This window comes from Dasypus novemcinctus, chromosome 16 (assembly GCF_030445035.2).
Source record: "Dasypus novemcinctus isolate mDasNov1 chromosome 16, mDasNov1.1.hap2, whole genome shotgun sequence".
Lineage (NCBI taxonomy): Eukaryota > Metazoa > Chordata > Mammalia > Cingulata > Dasypodidae > Dasypus > Dasypus novemcinctus.
The window spans coordinates 27,045,200-27,069,665 of NC_080688.1; the positions used below are offsets into that span (position 1 = coordinate 27,045,200).

General features: G+C 38.7%; 1 protein-coding gene across 4 annotated transcripts in view; it reads right to left on the minus strand.

The window, feature by feature from the left end:
• PTPRM (protein tyrosine phosphatase receptor type M) overlaps positions 1–24,466 on the minus strand; it is an 805,217-nt gene that overhangs the window by 270,917 nt on the left and 509,834 nt on the right. For 2 of the 4 annotated variants that reach the window (XM_058277379.2, XM_058277378.2), the window contains exons 12-14: positions 14,621–14,894; positions 13,603–13,639; positions 6,969–7,043 (exon numbers count right to left, since the gene is read on the minus strand). In XM_058277379.2, coding sequence (XP_058133362.1) covers positions 6,969–7,043; positions 13,603–13,639; positions 14,621–14,894 — 386 coding nt within the window. The remainder of the gene's footprint in view (positions 1–6,968; positions 7,044–13,602; positions 13,640–14,620; positions 14,895–24,466) is intronic. The other 2 variants (XM_058277381.2, XM_058277380.2) reach the window with 1 other exon arrangement.

Consider the following 24,466-nt stretch of genomic DNA (forward strand, 5'->3'; position numbering starts at 1 on the left):
TCATCTTCAAGCCATCTACAGTCCACTCAATGACTCAACATTCTTGAGATTTGGTTTCAGCTATGCCTTCATCTTTCACAAGGAGACACTTGGGTCTGCGGGACTGCGTTGCCTATCGGCATGTCACCCTGCTAAGGCAAGTTATCTGACAGAGTCCTGGGACCTCCAGCTGGGGAAGTGAGTGGGAGGTAGAGAGGTGGAGGGAGGCAGATTAGAGAGTGGGAGTTGCAGTATGTGTGTAGGGGAAGGCAAGCCCCTCGCCAAATAAACCTTTTTAATGGCCCTTGCAAAAAGAAAAAGCGGATTAAAATTGTCTTTGTAAGTAGTTTGAAAAAAGGAAAACCACTTCGTGTTATTTGCTCTTGAATTAAAAAAAAAATACCCCATAGAGAAGAAATATTCTGTAATTGAGTAACCAATTAAACCAGTGAAAAGGAGGCAAAATGAGGCAATTTCAAGTTTTTTGCCCTCCACCAAAATGTGTTTGAAGCTTACAATTGTGATGAAACTACACAATATCTGAGAGTAAATATGACAAGAAAGAGCACTGGCTATTATTCATCCAACCAATGCTTATGAACCCTCACTGGGTACCCGAGGGGCTACCTTCGTGAACAAGACAGTCGGATGGAGCTCCCTCCTGCAGCCTGCACCCTCAGTGGAAGGAGATGCCAAGGAATCAAGAACTTCAAGGCTTGGCAGGGGCTGGGACCAGGGTGATGGAGGCCTGAGCGCCTCTTCCAGATTGGTGGTCTGAAGAAGTGACATTTGCACTGAATGCTGAAGGGTGAGAAGGAGCGAGTAACAGGAAGATGGAGGATAGAGGTTCGGTTAGAGACAGCAGTACATAGAAGGTGTGGTGTATCACAGAGCATGGCGTTTTTGGAGAGGCAGGAGAGAGATGAGCACTGAGAGCAGGAGAAAGTGAGACAGGTCCACGGTCATGCAGTGCTGAGAGGAAAAACTTGGAATTCATTCTAAGTGCAGTAAGATGCTCATTCAGGGCTTCAAGAAGAGAAGTGATAGGGCAGGGCTTTAGTTTAAGAAGTACCAGCCCAGCTGCAGTGTGGTAAAGGGATTCGCAGGGAGTCAGGAGAGTAAGTGGGAGACCAGCCACGACGCTCCTCTGGTGGTCTGGGCAAGAGGGGGTTGGGCTTGGGTGTGGCCGTGAGATGGTGAGATGTCATGGAACTTGGAATACATTTTGGAGGTAGAACCTGCCCAGACTGGCTGATATGGAAAACTCCAAGTTTGCATTAGAAGTCTTATAGCGGGATTTGAATAGATGGAGAAGGACAGCGCAATCTTCCAAAGGAAAACGTGACTTAATCGTCAATATTTCTCAGACAAGGTATATATTTGAGATTCCAATGAGAATCCTGATGGCGTTTTGTGGGTCGTGCTTGTGTAACATGAACTAGAGTACACTGTCTGCCTCGGAAATATGGGAACACAGGAAGGAAGATTCCCGCCTTCAGGGAGGTTATATTCTAATATAAGGAGAAGGACAATAACAAATATAATCAACACAGTAGACAGTGATATACAGTATAAATAGGAAGGAAGGAGCAGGGTAAGGGGGAGGGAGGGCTACATGTATCCTGGGAGTTTGTAGTATTCAGAGGGTAAGGACTCAAGGCAGACTGCACTGGCAGGTGTGATTTGAGTAAAGACTTGCAGGAAGTGAGAGACCCAGTCAAGTGGATATGTGAAAAGTATTCCCAGGCATGGGAAAAACTGGAGCAAAAGCTAAGAGGCGGAGCACAGCTGATGTGTTCAAAGAACAGCAGGGAGGTCGGTGTGACTGTGGAATGAGGGAAAGGAAGAGTAAAGGGAGAGGAGGTGGAAAGTGTAAGAAGGACTGGTTCATCAAAGGCCTTTGCAAGGTCTATTGCCCACCTACAGAAACAGAAATGATGACACACGGTTCACAAAGAATAAGGAGAGAATCCTAGTTTCATCAGGCAATAAAAAATCACCACTGTCATCAAAAGACTCTGATAATGGCCTTGGAAGAGACAGGGAGAGAGAGCCATAATAGAGAGTCTCATCTGAAAATCCCAGGTCTAGATGAGAACTTAACACAGAAGGGCAAGGGGGCAAGGGATGAAAAAACACCCAGGTTTGGTGAGAATCCAACTGGAAGAGCTAATTAGGGTGGCAGGGCTGGGTGGAAACAAGCAAAACCAGGAGGACTCTGAGGCCAGAGGAGAGGCAGAGCCAAAAGAAGGAATGGTCAGCTCCTGTGTTAGCAGCATCGGCCGCCGCTGAGGTACAAGGACCTCAGTGGGCTGGAACCACGCAGCTCACTTCAAATACGTGCCCTTGAGCTGACCCAGTATGGCGCCTGCGGCCATGAGTCTAACCCCGTGAGCGTCGCTTCTCCCAATTATAAAACGTAATCGTATTTCTCTCACAGGGTAGTTGTGAGGATTAGGTGAAATAATGTACGTGAAGTCTCTAGCACCGTGTCTGACACAGAAGGGTCTCAACAAATACTGTCTCTGCTGCTTCGGTGGTGAGCTAGTTTAGTGACTTGCTTGTCTTGTACATTACATTTTAAAAAATCTCTCTTTTCTTTTAGAGCCACGGTAAGGAGATAAAGAAATTCCTTGGGATTTTACTTCATAATTGCTTTTTTATTTAGACATATGCTACTTGCATCTTTTTCAAGACATCAGAATTTACATGGGAATGATTGTTGGCTAGTTCTCTTTTTTTTTTTAAGTTCTAATTATAGCTGTCAGGAAATTCTGTCTGATTTGTCGCTGAATCCCAGAAGTCACTTTGTTCATAAATACTTTAGGATATAGACACTGTCATATTAGATGTTTGGGTTAACCAAAATGGATGATAAAATGTTGTTTAAGGAAATCATTCTCTACCGTACCTTGGATGGCTGGGTTATTAAATCATAAGCATCCAGTATCCATGTGGAATCTGAGCCTCCTCTTGACATAGAGGTGCAACGGACACAACCAATCCAAGGTCCACAGAGAAAAGGTGGCACTGGAGTGGGAAAAGTGGACATGGTGGCTGATGGGTATGGGGAATGGCAGGAAGAGATGAGATGTGGAGGCGCCTTTGAGACTTGGAGTTGCCCTGGATGGTGCTGCAGGGGCAATCACTGGACATTGTAAATCCTCCCAGGGCCCACTGGATGGAATGTGGGGGAGTATGGGCCATGATGTGGACCATTGACCATGCGGTGCAGAGATGCCCAGAGATGTACTTACCAAATTCAACGGATGTATCATGATGATGGGAGTGAGTGTTGCTGGGGGGAGTGGTAGGGTGGGGGTGGTGGGGTTGAATGGGACCTCATATTTTTTTTTATTAATGTAATATCTTTACAAAATCAGTAAAAAAAATTAAAAAAAATCATAAGCAGAAATATATTATATAAAATAAATAGCCTAGACACATTTATAAGATTAAAAAAATTCTTAGAGTGGAATTTTTAGCAGGTACACCTTTTCTTTTCTTCCCAGAGCAGTTCTGTATTGAGGTACTAAATCAAAGGTAAAGGGAACAGAATAGAGACTAGATGCATTTCCAGCTCCTAGAACTTTCTAGGTGTGCACTCTTTAAAGTAGGAGTTTGTTCTAATATACATTGTGATCGCTTTCACTATTTTCTAAATCTAGGGCTTCAGCAAAACAGTTTTTAAACTGTGAGTTTCAACCCATTAGTGGGAAATGAAATTGCTTCGATGGATAGTAAGCAGAATTTAGAAAGAATAAAAGGATATCCTAAAATAGAATTTAAAATTTATTCTATTTAAAAAGAAATAGAATAAGATAGAAAAGAATAGAAAGCATCAGAGTGCACATCTTATGAAGGGAGTAGTGTTGATAGCACCATTCCTTAAGGCTTTTGTTCCAGTCTGTACATCATGTATATTTGGATGATGCATTTCTTATTTTCCTACTGTAGACAGAAGACAAAAATGTTGGTCACCACTGTCCAGTGCAATGAAAGGACACTTATCAAACATAAGAGCATTCTACAGTCTGAGCTGGTTCTTTGGACCCCTCATGACGTCTGGGCCATTCATTCAATGAAGTAACAAATATTTCCTGAGCACTTGTTTCTGTGTCAGGTACAGTTCTATGTGCTGGGGTAAGACCATCAGGATGCTTGTTTCCGTTCTCTTTTTCTAAGTACTAATTAAATCCAGTGCGAAATTCTACATGGTCTAATAGGTCTGATTTGAAACTGAATCCCAGAAGTCACATTGTTTATAAATACATTAGGTACGGATATGTCATATTAGACACTAGCGAAGCTCAGAGGTCCCATCTATACCAAAGCAAACCCAACTGGTTTACGTGCCTCATCCTGGGAAAAAATTAACTTGTATACAAAGGATGCATTATTTTATGAAAGTCTCCTAGTTAAGTCCAGTACAGAATAGCATTTATAGAGGCAAGATGTCAGCACAGTTAAAACAAAAAACAAAAAGAGCTGACAGCACTTCAGAATAAATCCCTCCTGTATTTCCTGCTGGCTTCTGGAAACAGGCTTCTGGATTGAGTAAGCAAATTGGCGCTAGAAATGTTGAATGGGACACAGATGTGAAATGCTCAGAGATGTCCCACTGACCATTTTCTAAGCTGCTCACCATGACTAGAAAGGTTTTGAAATGCACATCCTTTTTTCCCCATCAGTTACAAAACGGCTGTCTTGTCTTTACTTTGCTAAATGACAAGGATGACACTACTTTTTCATTCCTAAGAGTATGTGTATATGTGGGTTTCGATGTTACTAATGAAAACATAAATGATGCAGAGACACCTGGGCAAGCATAAAATTAAAACTCTGTAAGAGTGAGTAGGTCTAAACCTGACCCTCAGAAGGTGCTCACTCAATGTCAAGTAAATGACTAATGCCTTAAGTCGCAGGCTTGTGGTGTGCCTCATGAATAAATCTATGGGGAAAAAAAGTCACTGCTACCACAGTTGATGGCTGATACAAATGGAAAAGGCAAAAGAAATATTAACCGAGTTTGAAATGGGTAAGATGAACCGTCATTAAAACCAGCAGTAAATACTGAATAAAGAGCAAGAATAGCTCCTTACTTGGTTTGGAGGCTTATTCTAACGCTTTATTGCTTTAATCCCTAGTACACCAAAGTACATGATGCAGACCACCTACACGCCGTAAGTGAACTTCAGCCACATGCTGCACCTCAGCATGGGTCCTTCATGAACTAGCTCCAAAATCGAAACAGACTAGATCTGAGAGCCTTTTGAAGGAGGCTGATTTATGAGGCATCTTAATTGTGCAAGTTAGAGAGAGAAAGCTACCTTCAGAAGCGTCACTGCATGCCTAGTAAAGAGCGTGCTGCATTTGAAGGTAGTAGTTTATAGATAAAGCCTGGGAATGGGGCTGTTTAACTTTATTTCCCTTAAGTACTCAATCTATGATGGTGCGATGAAGCCATTTTTTAGGTGTGTGATTTGCTGACGAAACTGGTGCCAGCTCAGATATAAATGCGGGTCAAACTTGCTGAAGGACCCCAGATAACCAAACTTCAAGCCCTATGTGCAGTTCCCTAAATGTAGAAGGTTTACAGAGGAGGGCTGAGGACAAGAAACACTGCTCCAGAAGTATTTTACTGGTGGGAAGAACCCTTCAGAAGTCAGGATAAGAAAGCATCTGTCATAAGTAGGACATCAATCACTAAAAGAAACATGCTTAAAAGAAGAAAGAAAGGGAAGCACAACTCTTCATAAGTTTATAGCTTTTAGGTCCCAAAATATAATATGTATGGAATCCCTCTAGAGAAGGAAATGGAATTATGCTGCATTTCTTTACCTTATAAAATAAAATCAATCTATAATTTCCCTGATCTTCAATTCCTTTATTTTTTAAAACAATAAGCTCTTAAATATTTACGATGTCTTATCATGAGTTAAGCTCTATCATTTCCTTAAATATTTAGAAAGATTCCTTAGTTTCACACATGCACACAAATTGCTAGAGTAGAAATTATATGGAAAACAGTTGCATGTTTCTTGCTTAGTTGTAATCATGCCTAAACTACATGCAAAAGATTGCATGTATCTTTGGCCATTATGAAACTAGAATGTGAGTCCTGCTCATATAACTATGTTAGAAGTCTTGGCAGTGACTTGACTTTGATGAAGGCCCGGAGTTTGTTTTCTGGGGTTCTCAAACAACTCACCTTCGATCTGGAGTTATTTGCTGGACTCTTTTCCTACATAAGTTTATAGAGATATCCATCTACTTTTAACATGATGTGAATGGACAAACTAAATTCTCTGTTTCTATAGAAGCACACAGTTTAACTCCATGACTCTATGGCATTTAATTCTTTTAAACTTTCCTAAATTATTCAATGCATTTGACTTGCTGGTATGCCACTCCTTTATATAAACACATTGCTTTGTAAAAAGGATCTATAAAGAACACAATCAGCTCTGCTCCAGTTGCTTGTACACGAAAAGCTGTTTGCACAGTGTCACCCCCAACAGATCTGGGTGGCTTCATTTAAAAACACCGGCTGACAAGATTAGGTATTGGTAAACACATGTGCAAACTGGACCCTCTCTCACTCTCAAATCACAAAGCCTTCTTAGATTAATTTGGAAACCTGGGAATACATCCTCATGCATTTGGTTTGAAATCCTGTTTGATATCATCACTATTCCCAGCCCAGCACATTTCATTTCTCTATAACATTAGGCTAGAAAGGCACATACCAACAGACAATACACACAAATGAAAACATGCAGTGGAGGCGTACTTAATGCATGGACAGAAATGCGCATACAGAAGAGGCCAAGCATGTCACTTTAATTAATAAGGACACGGGTCCGAAGCCAAGGTCAGAAACATTGAAAACAAGCCTTAAGCGAAGGAGGAAATGTCGAGGGGAAACAAAGCTGAGAAAAATGAGAAGGAGATGGGCAAGATGACTCGTCTATACTTGAACATCTGACCTGTTAGCCGGTCGTCACCTGCGGCAGGGGCGATGCGAATGTAAGGTGTTGTAAGCTGAGTCAGGATTATCGCAGCTAAGGCAAAGGAAGATTTCCAGGTCAGCATGCATGAGGAAAAAAAAGCCAGACTGAAGCTAGGCTAGCAAGAGGAATCTCGATCAGTATATCAAATCGTCTCAACTTTGTTCCAACCACAACAAAAAGAAAAGGCAAAAACAAAACAAAACCATCGCAAGGTGTTGAATTTTCTGAAATCTTTTCACATAAACAAGCTTTAGTCAGTTCAATGTCTAACAATGACACAGTTGCAAGCTTTGCCTGAGATTGTGAATAGATCAACTGAAGGGAAAAAAAAGTAAGAATAAAAGAAAACATTAGTCCTAAATAGGTTTGAAGACTGGAAAGCGTTTTCCATCGCTATTGAGTGTGATGTACAAAGATGCACTGCTAATTCTGATGATACAAACTGTAGGCTTTTTAAATGTATGAGGTCATTTAAAATGCTGTTGCTCAAATCACAGTGTTTTCTTTTTTTTTCCTCACTAAAATCACCTTTGTGAAGAATACTATCCTCTTTCACTAAAATCATTTTTATGAAGAGAAATTTCTCCAATAACTAAATTTCACGTAGAGCATTTTCATTTGGGAACCTTATTGTGTCATGTTAAGAGAGTGGGAAATTGCAATGTCAGGCATTGGTTAAAAAAACACACGAAAGCTACTAACTGCCTTTGCGCTAGTTCTTACAGCCAACATGTGACCAAAGAAATGATGAAGATTCTTGAAGCTAACTATGGGAGCTCCTTAGTTAGCCTGCCTTTCTCAGTGGTAGTGTTTAGTGGTTAACATTCATGACACACAGAAATTGAAAAAAAAAAAAAGAAAATTAAAATGTCAGTTCTAACATGATACAGCTGGAAAATGAGGTAAAGAAAAAATATTGGAAAACTAAGGACAGGCTTACAAGAAAGATTACTAATTTACATGGAGCAGCCTGGGTGCTATTAGAAATGTGGCAGCGAGTAAGGAAAATAGATCATCTACCATCTGCAGACAATTAAACTCAAAACTGCTGTGGCATAATATTTTGAAATATCCCTCTGCACCGTTCAAACAGTGCTGTTCCTTGTAAGTAGACAACGGCAGCAACTGGGTTTAAAAATGGTGTAAGAGTGTTTCACACATTATTAAAGAAAATATTCTAGTATTGCTAAGTTAGATTAATAAACTAACAGTTTGGTCAGAGAATGGAGAACTCCCAAGGCATTGCAAAGATTGCTTTCTTTATATAAACAAATGTAATTTTGCATACTGGTAGAATAAGTTGTATTCCGTAAAATGTTATTTCTGAAACTTGCTACAAAATTGGTACCAATTCCAAGTTTTATACACTTAACAATTTTGCTCGGCCATAGAATGCTGTCATTCAACCAATACGCTTGTGCTGTTTTTCATTACTTACAGGCAAACTCCATCTGCTCTACTTTTGAGAAAAATTATACTGTCTTACAGGAGAAAACAGAGTACTGGCCCAACCCCAAAATGCTGAACAATATGAGCACAGTTACTTGAAATTAACAATGTAGAGCAGGCTTGTATTCAAAATAAAAAGGAATTCAAATTGCAATCCAAACCCTCAGACTACTGTGCAGAAAAGTACATTACAAATATCAGCAAGGGTTTTTATATGATCTCTGTGTTCTGATTTGTAAAGGGTTTATTTGTGATTTTTATTTTTAGTTACAAAAAAATAACTTGATTATGTTATGGATTACCTTAAAACATGGGTCAGCAGGCCTACCATCTGTTTTTGCAAATAAAGTTTTATTGGAAAACAGCCATGCTCATTTGTTTATATATTGTCTACAGTTGCTTTTGTTCTACAATGGCAGAGTTGAGTAGTTGTGACAGAACCAAATGGCCCACAAATTCACGATATTTACTATCTGGACAGTTTGCTGATCCCTGCCTTAAAATATCAATAAGAATGCATTATAACTAGAATATCACCGACTTTGATAAAATAAGAAATTCTGTTGTTGATAAATTTAGGGTCCCTTTGAAGTGTGAAGGAGTGTGGGAAGAGTAAAAACAAAAATTGCTTGGACCTTAAAAAGCCATTTAAGGTACATGTAGTGGGATCTTCTGGAATTTGATGAATCAGCATTTACCCAACTGTGTACTGCATGACACTAGCATTTGTTGGAAAATGAATTAGGGTCACATAAATTTGGGAAACATAGGGTTGAACAAAGTTGAGTAGGTTTCTTTCCTTGAGAAACTTTACAATGGCCTTAATACACTCACGATGTGCTTTAGGAAGACTACTTCAGATCAAGAAAAGAAAACATTTTCTCTATAAAATGCCGAATGATAAATGCATATCGTATTTCTATTTCTATATTCATTGCTAAATAATAGAAGATCGGCATATATGAGTGGTCTAAATATATACTTTGTTTTCTCAAGTATTGAATATGAGTAATTAAAAGGGATCTTAATTAGCTTTACATGTCTACATTCTTTTCAGGTCTTTTATCAGTGTACCTTCATCTTGTAGCATTGTGGCCTAGAAAGGATGGTTTTTCTTTGAACAAAAGAGAGAACAGAAAAACAGCCTAGAGAAACATCTTAGAGAGCACGATTAAAAAAAGAAGCATTCAAATTTCTGAACATTGTTAGAAATTGTATCAGAACAATGGAAAGTTTCCAAAGTTTCCAGAAGGGCTTCCAGCAAAGCAGAAGCACTTTCTAGAACAAATGTAAGCTAAATACAGCAGTAAATGTATAAACAGAGTAGCATTTTTGCATGGAAAAATCATCCTTAAATATAACATTAGGATAACTATTTTCTTTTGTTAAAGGTTTATATTCTCACTTCTGTAAAACTTTCTGAAAGAATTTGGCATGTGTTTACATGAAGTTTTTGTTTTGCATTCTAGCTATCCTGACATTAGCCAAAGCACGGCAAGGAAAGGAACAGATTAACTCGTATGATCACCCTTCACACCAATAAAAACAGAAGAAAACAAAACAAAACAAAACAAAGAGCAGAACAAAACAATCAACCCTTGATGAACTCAATCAAAATCCTCAAAATTAAAAAGACAGTATATTTATATACCTCTTCTTGGAAATCTCACAGATTTTTCTATGCCTAACATATATTAAGAGTAGGCACTCAAATACTTTTAAAACAGATGAATCAAAAGAAAGCTCCTAAATAACTATGTTTTCACAGAGAAACATAGGTGGCGTCATATTATGGGAAATATTATTTAATCAAGGATGTCATATACACAGTTTAAGCTGAATATTATATCAGTGAAATGACTATGACTCACTTTATTCAAAAATTCAATTTACTACAAGACAGATTTTGATTTTTAAGTTTATCCTATCAGGGTTGCATTCATGATGAGCAAAGCCTTCCAAAACTAGCATCTAAAGAGCTTCTACCCTACCAGTTATCATAAGGCTGCCATAAGGAATACACAAGTTAGAAAACACACATGCTAATTGCTAAAACACAGTTGGACCAGGTCGTCTTGAAAAGAATCCAACTACAAAAATGTGAATGTGGTTGAAAACAAAATGGAATTTCAGGGATTCTAAGTGTTGTTGAAAGTATTCTGTTCACTGTACTGCTTTTAAAGAATCTTTTTAATTGGGAGAGGAACATCCAAACTTCATGTGTACCCTATTATACAGTGTTTTTACCTTTTAACTTAAGAGAGAGAATAGTTCTTTGATTAGTTTTCTTATAGTCAAAAATCAAAATATGGTCACTTATAAAGACTGGGAACTCATCTAGATGCATAAACTAAAGGAGGTTAGGTGAAAATACAGGCAATCATCTATACATAGGGATATATGGAATAACACGTTAGGCTTTCTCCATGTCTAATTTTATGAGGTTTTAGATTAGTGTCAAAATATGCCCTTGGAATATAATTAAAATAATCACAACATTACATGTATAAATAGAATGAAATATATTTTCAAGAGACATACCCTTACTTGAAATTATAAACTGCGCTCTTTGTGAAAACAAATCCACCTTCATACTTTCTCTATAAAGATACTTGTCAACAGTTGTTTCATGAGAACATTGAAATCTTTGTAAATTCAAAATGCTGCTTAAGAAAGTGGCTTAGAAACTGAAAATTCAATGCAGCCACCATTCTTTCAGCAATGTGTTGCAAAAAAATACTCAGGATGTTTGAACTCTGAAATTTCAAACACTTTTAATATTTGGGATTAATAAAGGTATTTGATCTTCATATTTCTCTGTTTTGAATAAATAGTTAGGACGGAATGGTTTCGCGTGCTGCAAAAAGAATTTCTAATATGAATAAGGAAAAATGTCCTGATTATAAAGGTGGTGAAACATTAAACTGATATAAAGGAGGGTTATTAAATCTGCATACATAGAACTTATTAAAAGAAAATAGTTCATAATAGGGTAGTTTTCCCTGGAAAGGAGTATCTCCCAAGCTTTCCTCTGTTGCTATTATTTTATGAAATATAAATGGCAGTGTTATGTAATGAATATTAAAACTTGTTTCCCTCTTTTCCCAAAAGAAAGCTATTTGTGGTTTGTTGCTGTGTAAATGTTTGCAAATGACTCAGAAAATATGAGTGGGAAATAGTCAGTTAGGTCATCTGATTGTCTAATCATCTTCTGGTGAATTGGAAAACAAATTACAATATTGATTAAATCTAGGTGACAGAAGAAAATGATCCAAATCACCCTCTAATTCCATGTATTGTGAAAACAACAAACTTGTCAGGTTTCCACATTTATCGCTGTATTACTTATATAATTGTTTAACTCTTTAAATAAAAATGGTGACTGATATGTCATTATTTCCACAATAAACTGAGCAGAGACTTGATTCTGAGAAAGGGCAAATCAGAATACTGTATTTGGCCAGAAGTTCTGCTGGGGGCAAAGTGAAAAATATACTGGTGTTAAGAGTCCAAATGTTGGAATCAAGCCTAACTCCACTGATTACGACCTGAATGACCTTGATAAGCCAGTTCCTCTCCAAAAATACATGTTTTCTTAATCAGGAAAAACAGGAATAGCAGTACCAGTTTCTTGTTGAAGAATTAAATGAGAACACGTGTATATGGGAGTGATTCTAAAACTCTACGCTGTGATGTTATACATAAGGCATTATAAATTACACACTCTGGAACTGAATTTACTCTTTTAGACCTAAGGGGTAACTAGAATTCAATAAAGTAATATTTAAAAATCCCTGCTCTTGAGCTTTGACGATGACCTGGAGATTGAACAGCCTTCCTACATCAATCATTCAAGGGCTTCATGATAGTGTGATAATTAGTAGCTGTATTACACTAATAGTGTATTTCAGTTGATAAAACATGATGATCTTTATAATTTCAGTATTATCAATTTATTCCTGTACAGAGAGGCACTGAATCAGATACAATCCAATATAAAGAATTGAGTGTTTAAAAATCAACATAAATAGATTCTAGGAATTGGAACCATGAGCTCATGAGGACAAACAAAATACAAATGAGGTCAGCACCTCACACAGTCCATGGCACATAACAGGCAACCAAGAAATAGCTGTGGAGCTAACTGAAAACATGAAATAAGAATTCAATCGGAATTTTGAAAATGCAGATGTATGCCCATAGTGTATTCCAACTTTGTTACCTGAACGTTAAACAACAACAACAAAAAGATATTTTTCTCCAACAGAACTCATCGTGTTACTACTCTTGACTTGATCAAATCTAGTTCCGTAGAGCCAATGATGCCTTCTTGTCATCATTTCTAAATTAAATCACACAAAACGTCTTTATTGTACTCTCGGTTACTCAAATGGTCTGAAAGAGCCTAACTACAAGTATTAATTTATAATGCCTCATTATTAATATAAAAATTCTAAATTTCTCAAAGAGTTTTTGCGTGTAATTTTCAATATGATGGTGAAACAACATGGAGAGGTCACCAAGATGGATATTCTGCTGTAGGTACGCCTGTACAGCTGACTGTATCCTCTAGGGGGCGCTGAGTGGTGAGTGTGCTTACAGTGATTGGCCCTAATCACTTCTAAACTTCATCCTAGAGCACATTTTCTCAGAATTTTCACCAGGCCTGGAAAACAGAAGTTTCACAACAATATCTATTGCCCTCAGTCCTCGGGTTTAGAAAAACGTCATTATCAGTAAGAAAAGCCCCCACAGACTCTACTTTTTATGAGCTTTATAATTAGATAGTTGCTTAAAAAGAGTGGGCAATATTTTACAACCTTGCATAGAAAGAGTCACTAGATATAGGTACTACCAGGTATAGTGCTCTGGCTTAAAAAATGTGTACTGAGATCATACAAATATTAACTTTATTTTAAAGGAAATTTCAAAATGATAACCACTGAAAACTCTCTGGAACACAGTAGTATGGTTTCTATATAAAAAGGTTATCTACATGAAATAGAGTTGAGTAACATTAAATGATACAAGATTCATCTATATGCATATATCCATACCTACACATTTATTTCAACAAAGTAAATGTTTCAGAAAGTTCTAAAACACTGTCTAAAACTTTAGGGGACATAAAGTAGGAAAGCATCCCACAATTTCAACATACCTTTTGTGGCCACTCGCACACAGTCAATTTTGGTTTCCTGTGTCAAAGGAAGAGGAGAAAAAACTGATTATTCATGTATATATTTAAAATTAAGAAAAATCTCTAGTTCTATTCAAATAACCCTGATAAGAAAAGATCTCTCACTATGGCAAGTGTGGTTTTAATCACAGAATGGCTAGTCCTTGAGCCACACTCAGATGCATTTTCTGACTTCATTCCTGGTGGCGGTGGACATTTCTGGACCAGGTGATGAGAGAGAGAGCTAGACACAAAATGCAGCTGTCTTGGCGACCCCTGATTCCTCCAGACCATTACTAACTCCCTGTGTAAGTACAACCAGGGAAGAACCCTATGTCCCAGAATTTCCCCCCTCTTTGCTGGCAAAAGAAAAGTCAGCCATGATACCTAGTGTTAAGCTATGAAGAAGGGAAGCCATTGTGTTATCTGGGACAACCTTCCCTTCTTTCTAAAGAGACTTTAAGCTCTTATCACAGTTCTGGGTTGATCTGAACCAGAAAGGGAAACAAATTCAGAATGAACTCCATGAAGCTATTTTCTTTGCAAACAACAATGACAAAAAAAGATACCTAATTTAGCCACAGCTATAGGAAGCACAAACTCTTGCGCAACCCTGGAAATGGGACAGAGTATGCTGAAAAGACAGATGTTACGAATCTCACAAAATTTTAACTGAGCCGAATGTATATGTGTTGTAACCATATCATTTTCCTCTAAAATTGTAAGTGAAGCCAACTTACTAGCCAACTTGTGGTAACAAGCAAAAATTGAAAATAAAAGCCATCATGCTGACAATATACTCTCTCCAACAAAAAAAGGGTGAATATATTCATTGCTTTCCTTAAATTCCTCTGGTTGAAAATGATTTTAAAAAGAAAAAAAAGTGTTTCCAAGTAAAAGATAAATTAAAGCAAGACTTCATTTCTTTCTCCTTTTATTTCATCTACATTCACATTGATAACCTAAGGTGCCTAAGTAAACAGTCACCTAGAAAACTTACCCCATTGGCTCTACTAGCAGCCTGATAATAAATTCTGTAGCTTTTATGAGGGAGAAGGGGAGTGTTCCAGTATCCATTGTAAGTCTTATTATCACCAATAGTAAAAGGCTGAGCAGCTTGGAGGCTGTTTGCTGGAAATTCTGCTGCGAAGTAGTACTGCGAGTTCAGTATTGAGGCATTCTGGAAGTGGATTGGCACTGGGTAGCACTTTAATATTTCAGATGCCTTTTTAGTTCTTCGTGGACGTTCTTCTTCAACTACTATTTGGTAGACACTAGAATAAAAAAAAAAGTTCTATCAGTGGTACTTCCTTGGATTATTTTACAATAACTGAACTGATCCACTCATCTTCAACCACGTGTGCCCCCAGAATGGCCAACAGAGAATACACTGGACTTAGCAAACCGATGCTAAGTGAGTGGTACTCAGAGGACACGCCATCCACACTGGCTAAATGAAAGAGCAGGAGGTGCGTAATGTTCTACAGAACTGTCTCATCCCAAATAATATAAATTATTGAGGGAAAATTCATTGTAATTAAAAAATATATATATTATATAGCAATCTCTGCTTCTTATGTGAACAGGACACTTTAAAATAACGTTTTTCTCACATGTACCTGAAGATGTATTTGCAGACAATTAACTCAGGTAACCTGCTACATGAAATTACACTCACTGTAAGGTTATTTTAAGAAGTAGCATATTATTTCCTTCAATGACATCTACATGAAAACAGGTAAAGTTTCAGCAAGTCACAAATCAGAGTCTATTATAGATATTCAAGAAGGTTGGACTTCTCACATTTTTGGGTATTCCTTTGTCCTTGATCATATTCAGTCAGTGGAAAGAGATGACACAAAAGAGCAGAGGAAAAGAGTGAGAGTCTCAAAAGCCAAGGCCTTGGAGTTGTAAGTAGCTTGTAAGAGCAGGTCTTGAGCAAGGTGACTTGAATTATGCATAAAGATAAGCTGTGACTGAGCATGCTCTGAAGATGGCTCCCGGGAAGGAATCCCCAGTGGCTCTCCCTACCCCTGCTAGCCTCTCCCGCTCCCATACCTTTCAGTGCCTTTGAATTTCAATGGGACCTTTGGGGAATGGAAGAAACCTTGAGCAGCCTGACATTTTTATTAAGATATAGACATTAGGTATAATGATGAACACTTTGTGCAGTTCTGTTGGAGGAAAAAATCGACAACCAAAAAAGTTCCCAAGACTGAGAAAAAAACTAAACCTTGACAACAGCTAAATGGAATCCAGAATAGGTTGACAGTCCTTCTGGCAAGGGAAACATATCTTTTTCTTACTGTGTCAGAAAAGTACCAGGATTCCCTGGAACAATGTGATCCAAGAATGACTCTGCACAGACACCTGTTAATACCCAGGGAAAAGAATGAAGGCTCTGTCTTAGTTCCCTGGCTGCTATGACAAAGACCACGCAATGGGCTGGCTTAAAGAACTGAATTTATTGGCTCACTGTTTTGAGGCTAGAAGTTGTTCAAAACCAAGAGCTCAGCAAGGCTTCCTTTCTCCCCAGAGACCGCTGCTTCTGGTGCTGGCTGCTAGCAATCCTTGAGGTTCCTTAGCTTGTACGCTGCCTCCCATCACATGGCAATGTCCTCTCCTTTTTCTGCTCTTCTGATTTCCAGTGTCTTCTTGCTTCTCTCTATGGCTTTCTCTCACTTCTGGCTTTCAGTTTCTTCTCTTTATAAGATCTCCAAGAATATGGATTAAGAGCGCAAGCCACAGGAGCCACATTGAGCAACAACGAGCAGCAACAAGCAGCAATGAGCTGTGAGCGGAAGTGGCTCCAGTGGTTGAGAATTCACATCCCACATGAGAGGTCCCGGGTTCAGTTTCCGGTGCCTCCTGAGGAAGACGAGCAGACAGATGAGGGAGCCATCTCACAACCTGATTCAGTTGGATCACACCTTATTTAAAAATAACATCTTTAAGGGCCCTAGCTGCAATGGATGGGGTCACCCACAGGATCGCTGGGTAAGATCAATCTACCCCAGGTGCTGTTGGGGATTGAATCACGCCCCCACAAAAGACATGTGCAAGTCCAAAACTCCAGTCCTGTTGATATGAACTCATTTGTAAAGAGAACCTTCAAAGACGTTACTAGATGAGGGGAAGCCAAGGTGAATGAAGGTGAGCCTTGGGCCAGTATGGCTGGACCCCTTCCAAGGAGACAACTGAGTAGGAGGAGCGAAGCCAGAAGGACAGAAGGAGACAATGGTCATGTGTCAGAAGCAGAGACTGAACCAGCACCACAACTGTACAGACTCGGGAGAAAACAGGGCTTACTGATACCCTGATGTTGGACTTCGAGCCTCCAAACATAGCAGACAGTAAATGTCTGTTGTTGAAACCAACCAGCTTATGGCATTTGTAATAGCAGATCTGGCAAATGAAGACAGATGCCTACCATGCCTCACCTTTCTGGGGACCTTCTAGCACAGCCCTTCTTCCTGCTTGTGGTTGGGTGAATTCAGAATTTGTGCTCAATGAAACCACCAACCTTTGTGAGTCCAACCAGTACAGCACCTCCTGCCCCAGTAACAACATGTAGGCTAAAAGGTTTGTACATCCATCCAAATAAAATTCAACTGTTTAAGAATATGAGAATGACTGCTCAGTGGGCAGTTGTCCATATCATGCTGTGTCATGAGAAAGGGAATTTTGAGCAGGGATGCAAACTTTAAAAAAAGGAAATACACCTTTTGTCTCCTAACACCAGAGAAAATCTATCAGGTCTAGTCACTTAAGATACGGCATCACATAGGTTAAAATTCTCAGTGCATGGTGGATCCATACAAGGAAGTATTTAGGAACGATCTTCTTATAATTAAGATCCAGGGACACCAGATTCTAAAGTAGACTTTGATTTTACTCCCCCCCCCCCCCACTCTAATGTCTTCCTTCTACAAGCAGATGTGATGATTTTTAAATATATCTGCAAATTCACTGACACTTCTCCCATCAAGAGGTGGGGTTGGCCAACCTTGAAGACTCACTTGTAACCAAGAGAATGTTGGGAAGGCATGGACTAGAGGCCATGCAGCTTCCACCTAGTTCCTTTGGGATGCTGGACCTCAGAGAAGCCAGTCACTTTGCAATTCAGCCAGCTCCCCTCATATGGCCATGCAGGGGAGGACATGGGGGGGCACCCTGGATCACTTGGGAGCTTCCCCTAACAGTCAGCATCCACTGCCAGTCACTGCCACTGCAGCCGAGTCCTCAAATAACTGCCCCCCAAGAGACCCGAAGCAAAAACCATCCAGCCCTGCCTTCCTAAGCCCCACCCCAAACCTTGGCAAAATAAAGTCTTAAGCTGCTAAATTTTGGGGTAATTTGCTGTGCAGCAAATAGCCAGAATATTAGGTTATTTGCCATCAAGAGAAAGGTACAAAGGGAAATATAAAAGACTAAATACCACCCGCTCTGTAGCATGACCAGAGAGTAGAGCTGACTTGTGAAGAGATGTCATTTTAATACAATCACATTAAAGAAATGTAACCTGCTTTCCTGAAGTGTCTTCTGTAAGGTGTTATCAGGTAGCCAGTATAAAGGTCTATGGGTTGGAGGCTCTAGGTTTCAATCCCAAATCTGCTAACAATTGGGGTTTTAATTTTTCTGGGTTTTATTTTTGCCTATGAAATGAGAGAATCAGATGAATATCTAAACTGCATTTTATAGCTATGATATCCAGAATTTTTTTGGCAATACACAAGAATTACGCTAACCAAATGGATGTCATATGAATAGTCATGTTCCAAAAGGATTCTCCATTTAATAGGATGGTTTTTACCATCAGCTTCCTCCAAACAGTCAGCTTTTCCAGCCCATTTGCTATATGGCATGATTCTCAAAATTGCAATTTAAAGCCAACTTCTGGGAAACCCATACACTACCCAACAGTGAAAAAAGAAAGATACGTGTGAAGGAAAATATTGCAGAAATTACTCCTATATGGCAGGGGTTCTTAACATGGGGTCAGTTAGCTTGAATTTAAATAAAAAAAAACCAAAAACCCAACATTATTCTTGTGAGGACGTGTTGGTGCAGGTGTGATATATTTATTAAATAATACACAGTACAGTGTGGACTTAGTTAGGGTCCATGGTTTTCACCTGTCTGACCAAGGCATCTGTGGAACAAAAAAGGTTAAAAGCCCTGCTATAGGGTGTGCTAACAATGTTATTTATTCCTTTGTTTGTTGATTTCTTTATTTGCCTTTTAGGTTAATGGGTCTTCATTTGCAGAAAAAAAAAACACCCAGAAGATAGCACAGATGACAAACAGAGCAGATAAATCTAAAGGTAGAGTTTTAACATCTGTATCCAGGATAACTATTTCTCATGTATAGATGTGATATTTTTGTTTGAAATACCTTATTTGGAATGGCTGAGAAGACAGATTGGAACAGGCAAGGAGGCTGCCCATGTTCCCACCATCCCAGACAACAAGGATAATATCAGAATGCCAGACACCTAGCAGATGTCCCTGCACTACCCAGGTGCCAGAAGAACCAGGCGTGAACCATGGTCTGACCTAGAACTGGTTTGTTTATTCACCAGACAAGGCAGTGCCAGCCTTATGTGCCAACAAGCCGCGTTAGGGCACCCATGTGAAACAGCTGCCCTGCAGGAAACTTTCCTTTGCTTGTGCAGACACAATCAGCACACCAATCAGTCTCTGTGCACTTTCCATACCCCATTTGCTTTGAATGCTGTAAAAGAGTCTTTCTCTTATCGTAGGAAGAGAGCTGTACATGTTAATTATGCCTCTGACCTCAATCCTTTCCTCCAACTGCATCTATCGCATAAAAGACTTCCAGGCATGCTCGCAGACTGAGCATCTGGCGGGTGCCTTTCTCAACTTCGGAGCCCCTCCTAGAACCTCTTCGGCAAGGGCAGGCTTTTACACCTCTCTCCATCTGCGAAGAACTCCCTCCCAGTTTCAGCACTGGTATGTAAAAAAAATCAGCACAGCCTCTTGTGGAGTTTTCAGGTCCCAAGATCTGGAATGCTTCTGCCACAAACATCTTTACTCTTTTCCTTCCACCTGACCTGGTCCCCAAGTTTGCTCTTGAACTGTTGTTCTTCCCAGTGCACTGAAATCAGGCCACTTTCTCCAGGTGACACTACCTTGTGAAAAGATCAAGATCTTCGGTTCCCTCTCCCATGGACTCTTGCTCTGCTCCAGACTTGCAAAGATTTATAGCCAGTTGTGTTCCTTTTCCAATTAATCTATTTCTTTTCACCAAAAATTAATAAAGGGTTATCCAACTGGCCAATAGAAAGGGCTGGGGGCAACGAGGAAAAGAGAGAGGCAGAAAAGGTTTGATCCATTCAGTGCTGCTTTTGTTAATCCTTTCAACCCTAACCCTAACCTTCACCCCAACCCTAACACTAACCCCCAACTGTAAGCCTAACCTATCATTGTTTGTTAAAGCTCCTGGGGAAGGGGTGCTATAATTTAGTCTCAATTTTGTATCTAATTTTGCGTCTCACTCTACTTAGAACAAAGTGGGGCATGGAGCACCCATTTTTAGAAGCATAATATAATCTAAAAGTAATTTCTTTTCTTAAAAAACTTTATTTTAAAAATGTGTTAGATTACAAAAAAGTTATTGTGAAAATATAGGGGAATCTCCTCTATCCTAACCCCTCCCCCTTTCATGCTTTCCCCTATTAACAACATCTTTCATTAGTGTGATATGTTTGTTATAATTGATGAACACATATTGAAGCACTGCTACTAAACGTGGTCTGTAGTTTACATTACGGTTGACACTTTCCACTGCACAATTTTACAGGTTTTGACAAAATGTATCATGGCCTGTAGCCACCAGAGCACTATCATGCAGAACAATTCCAATGCCCCCAAAAGGACCTATGTTCCACCCATTCTTCCCTCCCCTTCCCCTCAAGACCTCTGGCAGCCATTATCGTTAGATCAATATTACAAGTTCTAGAAGTAATTTCTATTTTATTTGGGGGGTATGTCATATGTTACATGTGGTAGCAGAGAGGACACACATAGATATTTTCAAATATGCTTTGCTTTGACTAAAACTAAATGCTCAATTTATTTTCTGTTCATTTGTTGAATACCCAAAGCCAATGAAGAAAGAGATTACCAAGGAAAAGCATTTGTGGTAAGAGGAGGCTGGTTAGGTTTTAAGATTATCCTGGACAACCCACAAGTAAGTAATGGAATTGTGAGGAAATCAAAAGCTGTGTCTCTGTCTTCTCTCTCAACTCCAACTCTCTTCCCATCCCTCTCTCCCTCATCCTTACTTGTACACTCATTTATTAATTCAATAAATACTTTTTTTTAAAGGAAGTAACGGGGATTGAACCTGGGACCTCGTACATGGGAAGCAGGTGCTCAACCACTGAGGTACCTCTGCTCCCTCAACAAATATGCTTGCATACCGACTACAGGCAAAGCACCACCTACTTTAACTGACATTCCTGAAGGTAACAAAATTTTGTTTTGCAATGTAAATTCAATCAAGTGAATATGGGCGAAAACCAATGAATTTTTTCAAGCAGCAAATTTATGAGGATTTGATGGACATTTGTGAATTAAATGATCTTTTAATAGGCCTCTATTCTAGCCAGCTGATAGTTATAAAAGACACTCAACTCCAGATATATTATTACTTTTTAAATAGCTACCATCTACTCATCTTCAGATATATTAAAGGAAGAACTAAGATGACTAGAGCAATTTCAAACCCAAGATGACTTTTCATCCTTGCTGTACAAGACAAATTAGATTTGCAAGCATCCAGACCTCAAATCTATTTGCTCTTTAATAATTTAAGCACTGAAAGGTCAAGCAGCTCTTTTCTGGTCCCCTTTATCAAAGTCCAAGCACTAATGAAAAATAGCTGAATCCTATCTGCCACCCAATTGCCCCATGTTGCTGTCTCCCTGATGGAAATTAACACATTATTAGCTCCTCCTGGGTCAACAGCTCCTTGAGAGAACTTTGTGGCTGGTGTGTTTTTCAGTTATACTAATAACATCATTTCACTAATGAAGTTTCATAAAATCTTTCCAAGTTCAATTATAATCTTGAAACTAGCTTTGAAAATCTCACCATTTGAAAGATTTTCCTAAAAAGATGATTAAAGAAAGCAAATTCTCAAGGATGGAAAACTGATCAGAAATGACTAGTGGGCTGAATATAAATTCTATTACCCTTTTAATGAATTACATATGCTCCATTTGTTTATTAAAGTAACCCATGCCTACACAGATCTATCACTATTTTGGAATTTAAAGTAACAAAAAATATTCCAACAGCATTTGCAATATTAAAGCACAATTCACACTGAAGATGGGTCTGCCAAAAAAATGTGACACTGCCATATTGGAACTTTCTCATGGAATGTAATTTACTTTAAAGTTTAATTTATACTAGGCTTTTCTACCACACAACTCTAAAGCTTTCACAAGGAGAATAAGAAATCTGCATTTATATAGAATGGTACATGAGGTATAACCTAGAAAAGAACATCTGAACAACTTTCATGTACTTTTTTTTAAACTTGAAAGTTCAAATGTGATAAAATGTTCTCAGTCTTTTTCTAACTTTGAGAACTTTGAGGGGAAGACAACTGCAGGCTTGCAATTAAGTTAAAAATTTGTCACAATTCGTTTCAACATTAAACCCTTGGCTGTTAGTCCATATTTCTTATACTTTTATTCTATTATCAACATAAATAGAGGATTATACAATGGGTGAACAGTAGGGGAGGGATGAGAAAAAGAGAGAGGCAGAAAAAGGGTGATCCATTTCAGTGTTGTTTTTGCTAATTTTTTCAAGTAGGTACTTCTGATTATTTGAAGGGCTTAGAATATTGTTCACTTCATGCATGGTACCTAATAGTGACATTTTGGTTGATAATGCCCTTTTTGGACAAATCATCCATTTTTTTATCTATAGGACAGAATAGAAACTAGTATAATAATATCTTCCGAAAACTGATTTCTGGGGAGTGGGAAAAAATGAAAATATGAATTCTATCTAAACCTTGCAAAATAAATTTGTATTTAAGAAAGTTTAGTGCCAGGCTCTTATATTTTAAGCAGCAATACAGAATTTATTCTTGCCCTGTTATTTGTTCAGGTATACCCTCCCCTAAATTTGTTGGTATTCTTTACAAAATGACATTCTCACATTTCAAACAACCTGGTAGAATTGAAATAAGGTTTAAAAGTATTTAACCAATTTAAATTCAGAGAAAAAGTCAGAATTCAATATTTTTGTCATCTTGGTTAGGATTCTGTAGAGGACTTCAAATAACATCAGTGATGAAAGTAGCTGACTATCATAGCTCTGTTCATAAAATTATGAATGTAAATAACTAGTTTCACGTGACAATGCACACTGGATAACACACTGAAAAGAATATCTAGATCTGTGGGTGTGAATATTCTATTTTAGCAACTTTAATTTATCTTTGTCCTGCTCTGATGCAGATAAGATTGACCATAAATTGCTTTAGAATATTTGCTGGGCACAAATGTATTTTATGTTCTCTCAGCCATAACTCATTACAGCAAGTTTGCCTGGCATCAATACGTTACATCTGCAATGTGTGTACGTGTGTGCACACACCCATATCCTTGCACGTGCATACGTGAATACTACATCAACACCCTGCCGATGTGATAGTTGATGATAAAATCCGATGTAATAAAATATTAATTATAGCAGAAAGGTTGGGTGAAAAATATGAACTCAATTACAGTCCCATATTGGGAACAAAGGGCAGGGCAAGCAAATCCTTTAGTTACAGAGGCTTGGGATAATAAAAGAACAACTAGAACATTAGACTCAGGCTGAGAAGCTCTGTAAAAGGCCACCTGTTATTAATCTTCACGACAGGCGCCCAATTTCAAGTAAATTAGTCTGAGGTGGAACATCTCTAATGGTGCTTTCTCCCCCTCTTAACAAGTAAAGACATTTTCCTTCGGATATTTTATTTCACTTAAGTTTATCATAATTCAATCATCATGGTTTCATAACAAAGACATGAATATAAAAATTATAAATCAAGGTTATCAGCTACTATTCTTAAAGAGTGTTCTCTTAAACAGTCCTAGTGATTTGAGTTTAAAAATAGAAACAGAATATCAGAGCCACACTCACTATCTCCATTCCTACATGCTTGTATGATTTTCTATCCAGAAGTTCAGTCCCTAAAAGTCTTAGCGCTGCAGGCCAGGGATCTGGGAGACAAATGCCAGCATCAAAGGAAGGCAGGTACACGCAAAGGGGGTGTTGTCGAGGCAGAACCCTGCACTTAAGAGTTGGGAAAGTCGGCTCAAGTGTTACCACTAAATCAAAGACGGGCTTTCCAGCACTAATGTCTTACGATTTCTGGTACAAGGTTAGGCAATGTTGTGACATCAGCAAATGAGAAGAAAATGATTTCATTCATGTGCCCTCCATCCTTCCTTTCTACAAGTATTTACTGAGTATCAGGCACAAGATAAAAACTGGAAATAGGCACAAACTGTCCTGGCCTTGAGAAGCCCAGTGTAAGGATGTTAGACACAAGTCATTTAGACAGAGAACTTCCATGAAAGGCTATGATAAGGGTCTATAGAAAGCCTAGCTGGGGTCCAGGGAAAAAGGTGTCCATCTGTCCATCAAAACTTCCATGAAAGGCTATGATAAGGGTCTATAGAAAGCCTAGCTGGGGTCCAGGGAAAAAGGTGTCCATCTGTCCATCAAAACTTCCATGAAAGGCTATGATAAGGGTCTATAGAAAGCCTAGCTGGGGTCCAGGGAAAAAGGTGTCCATCTGTCCATCAAA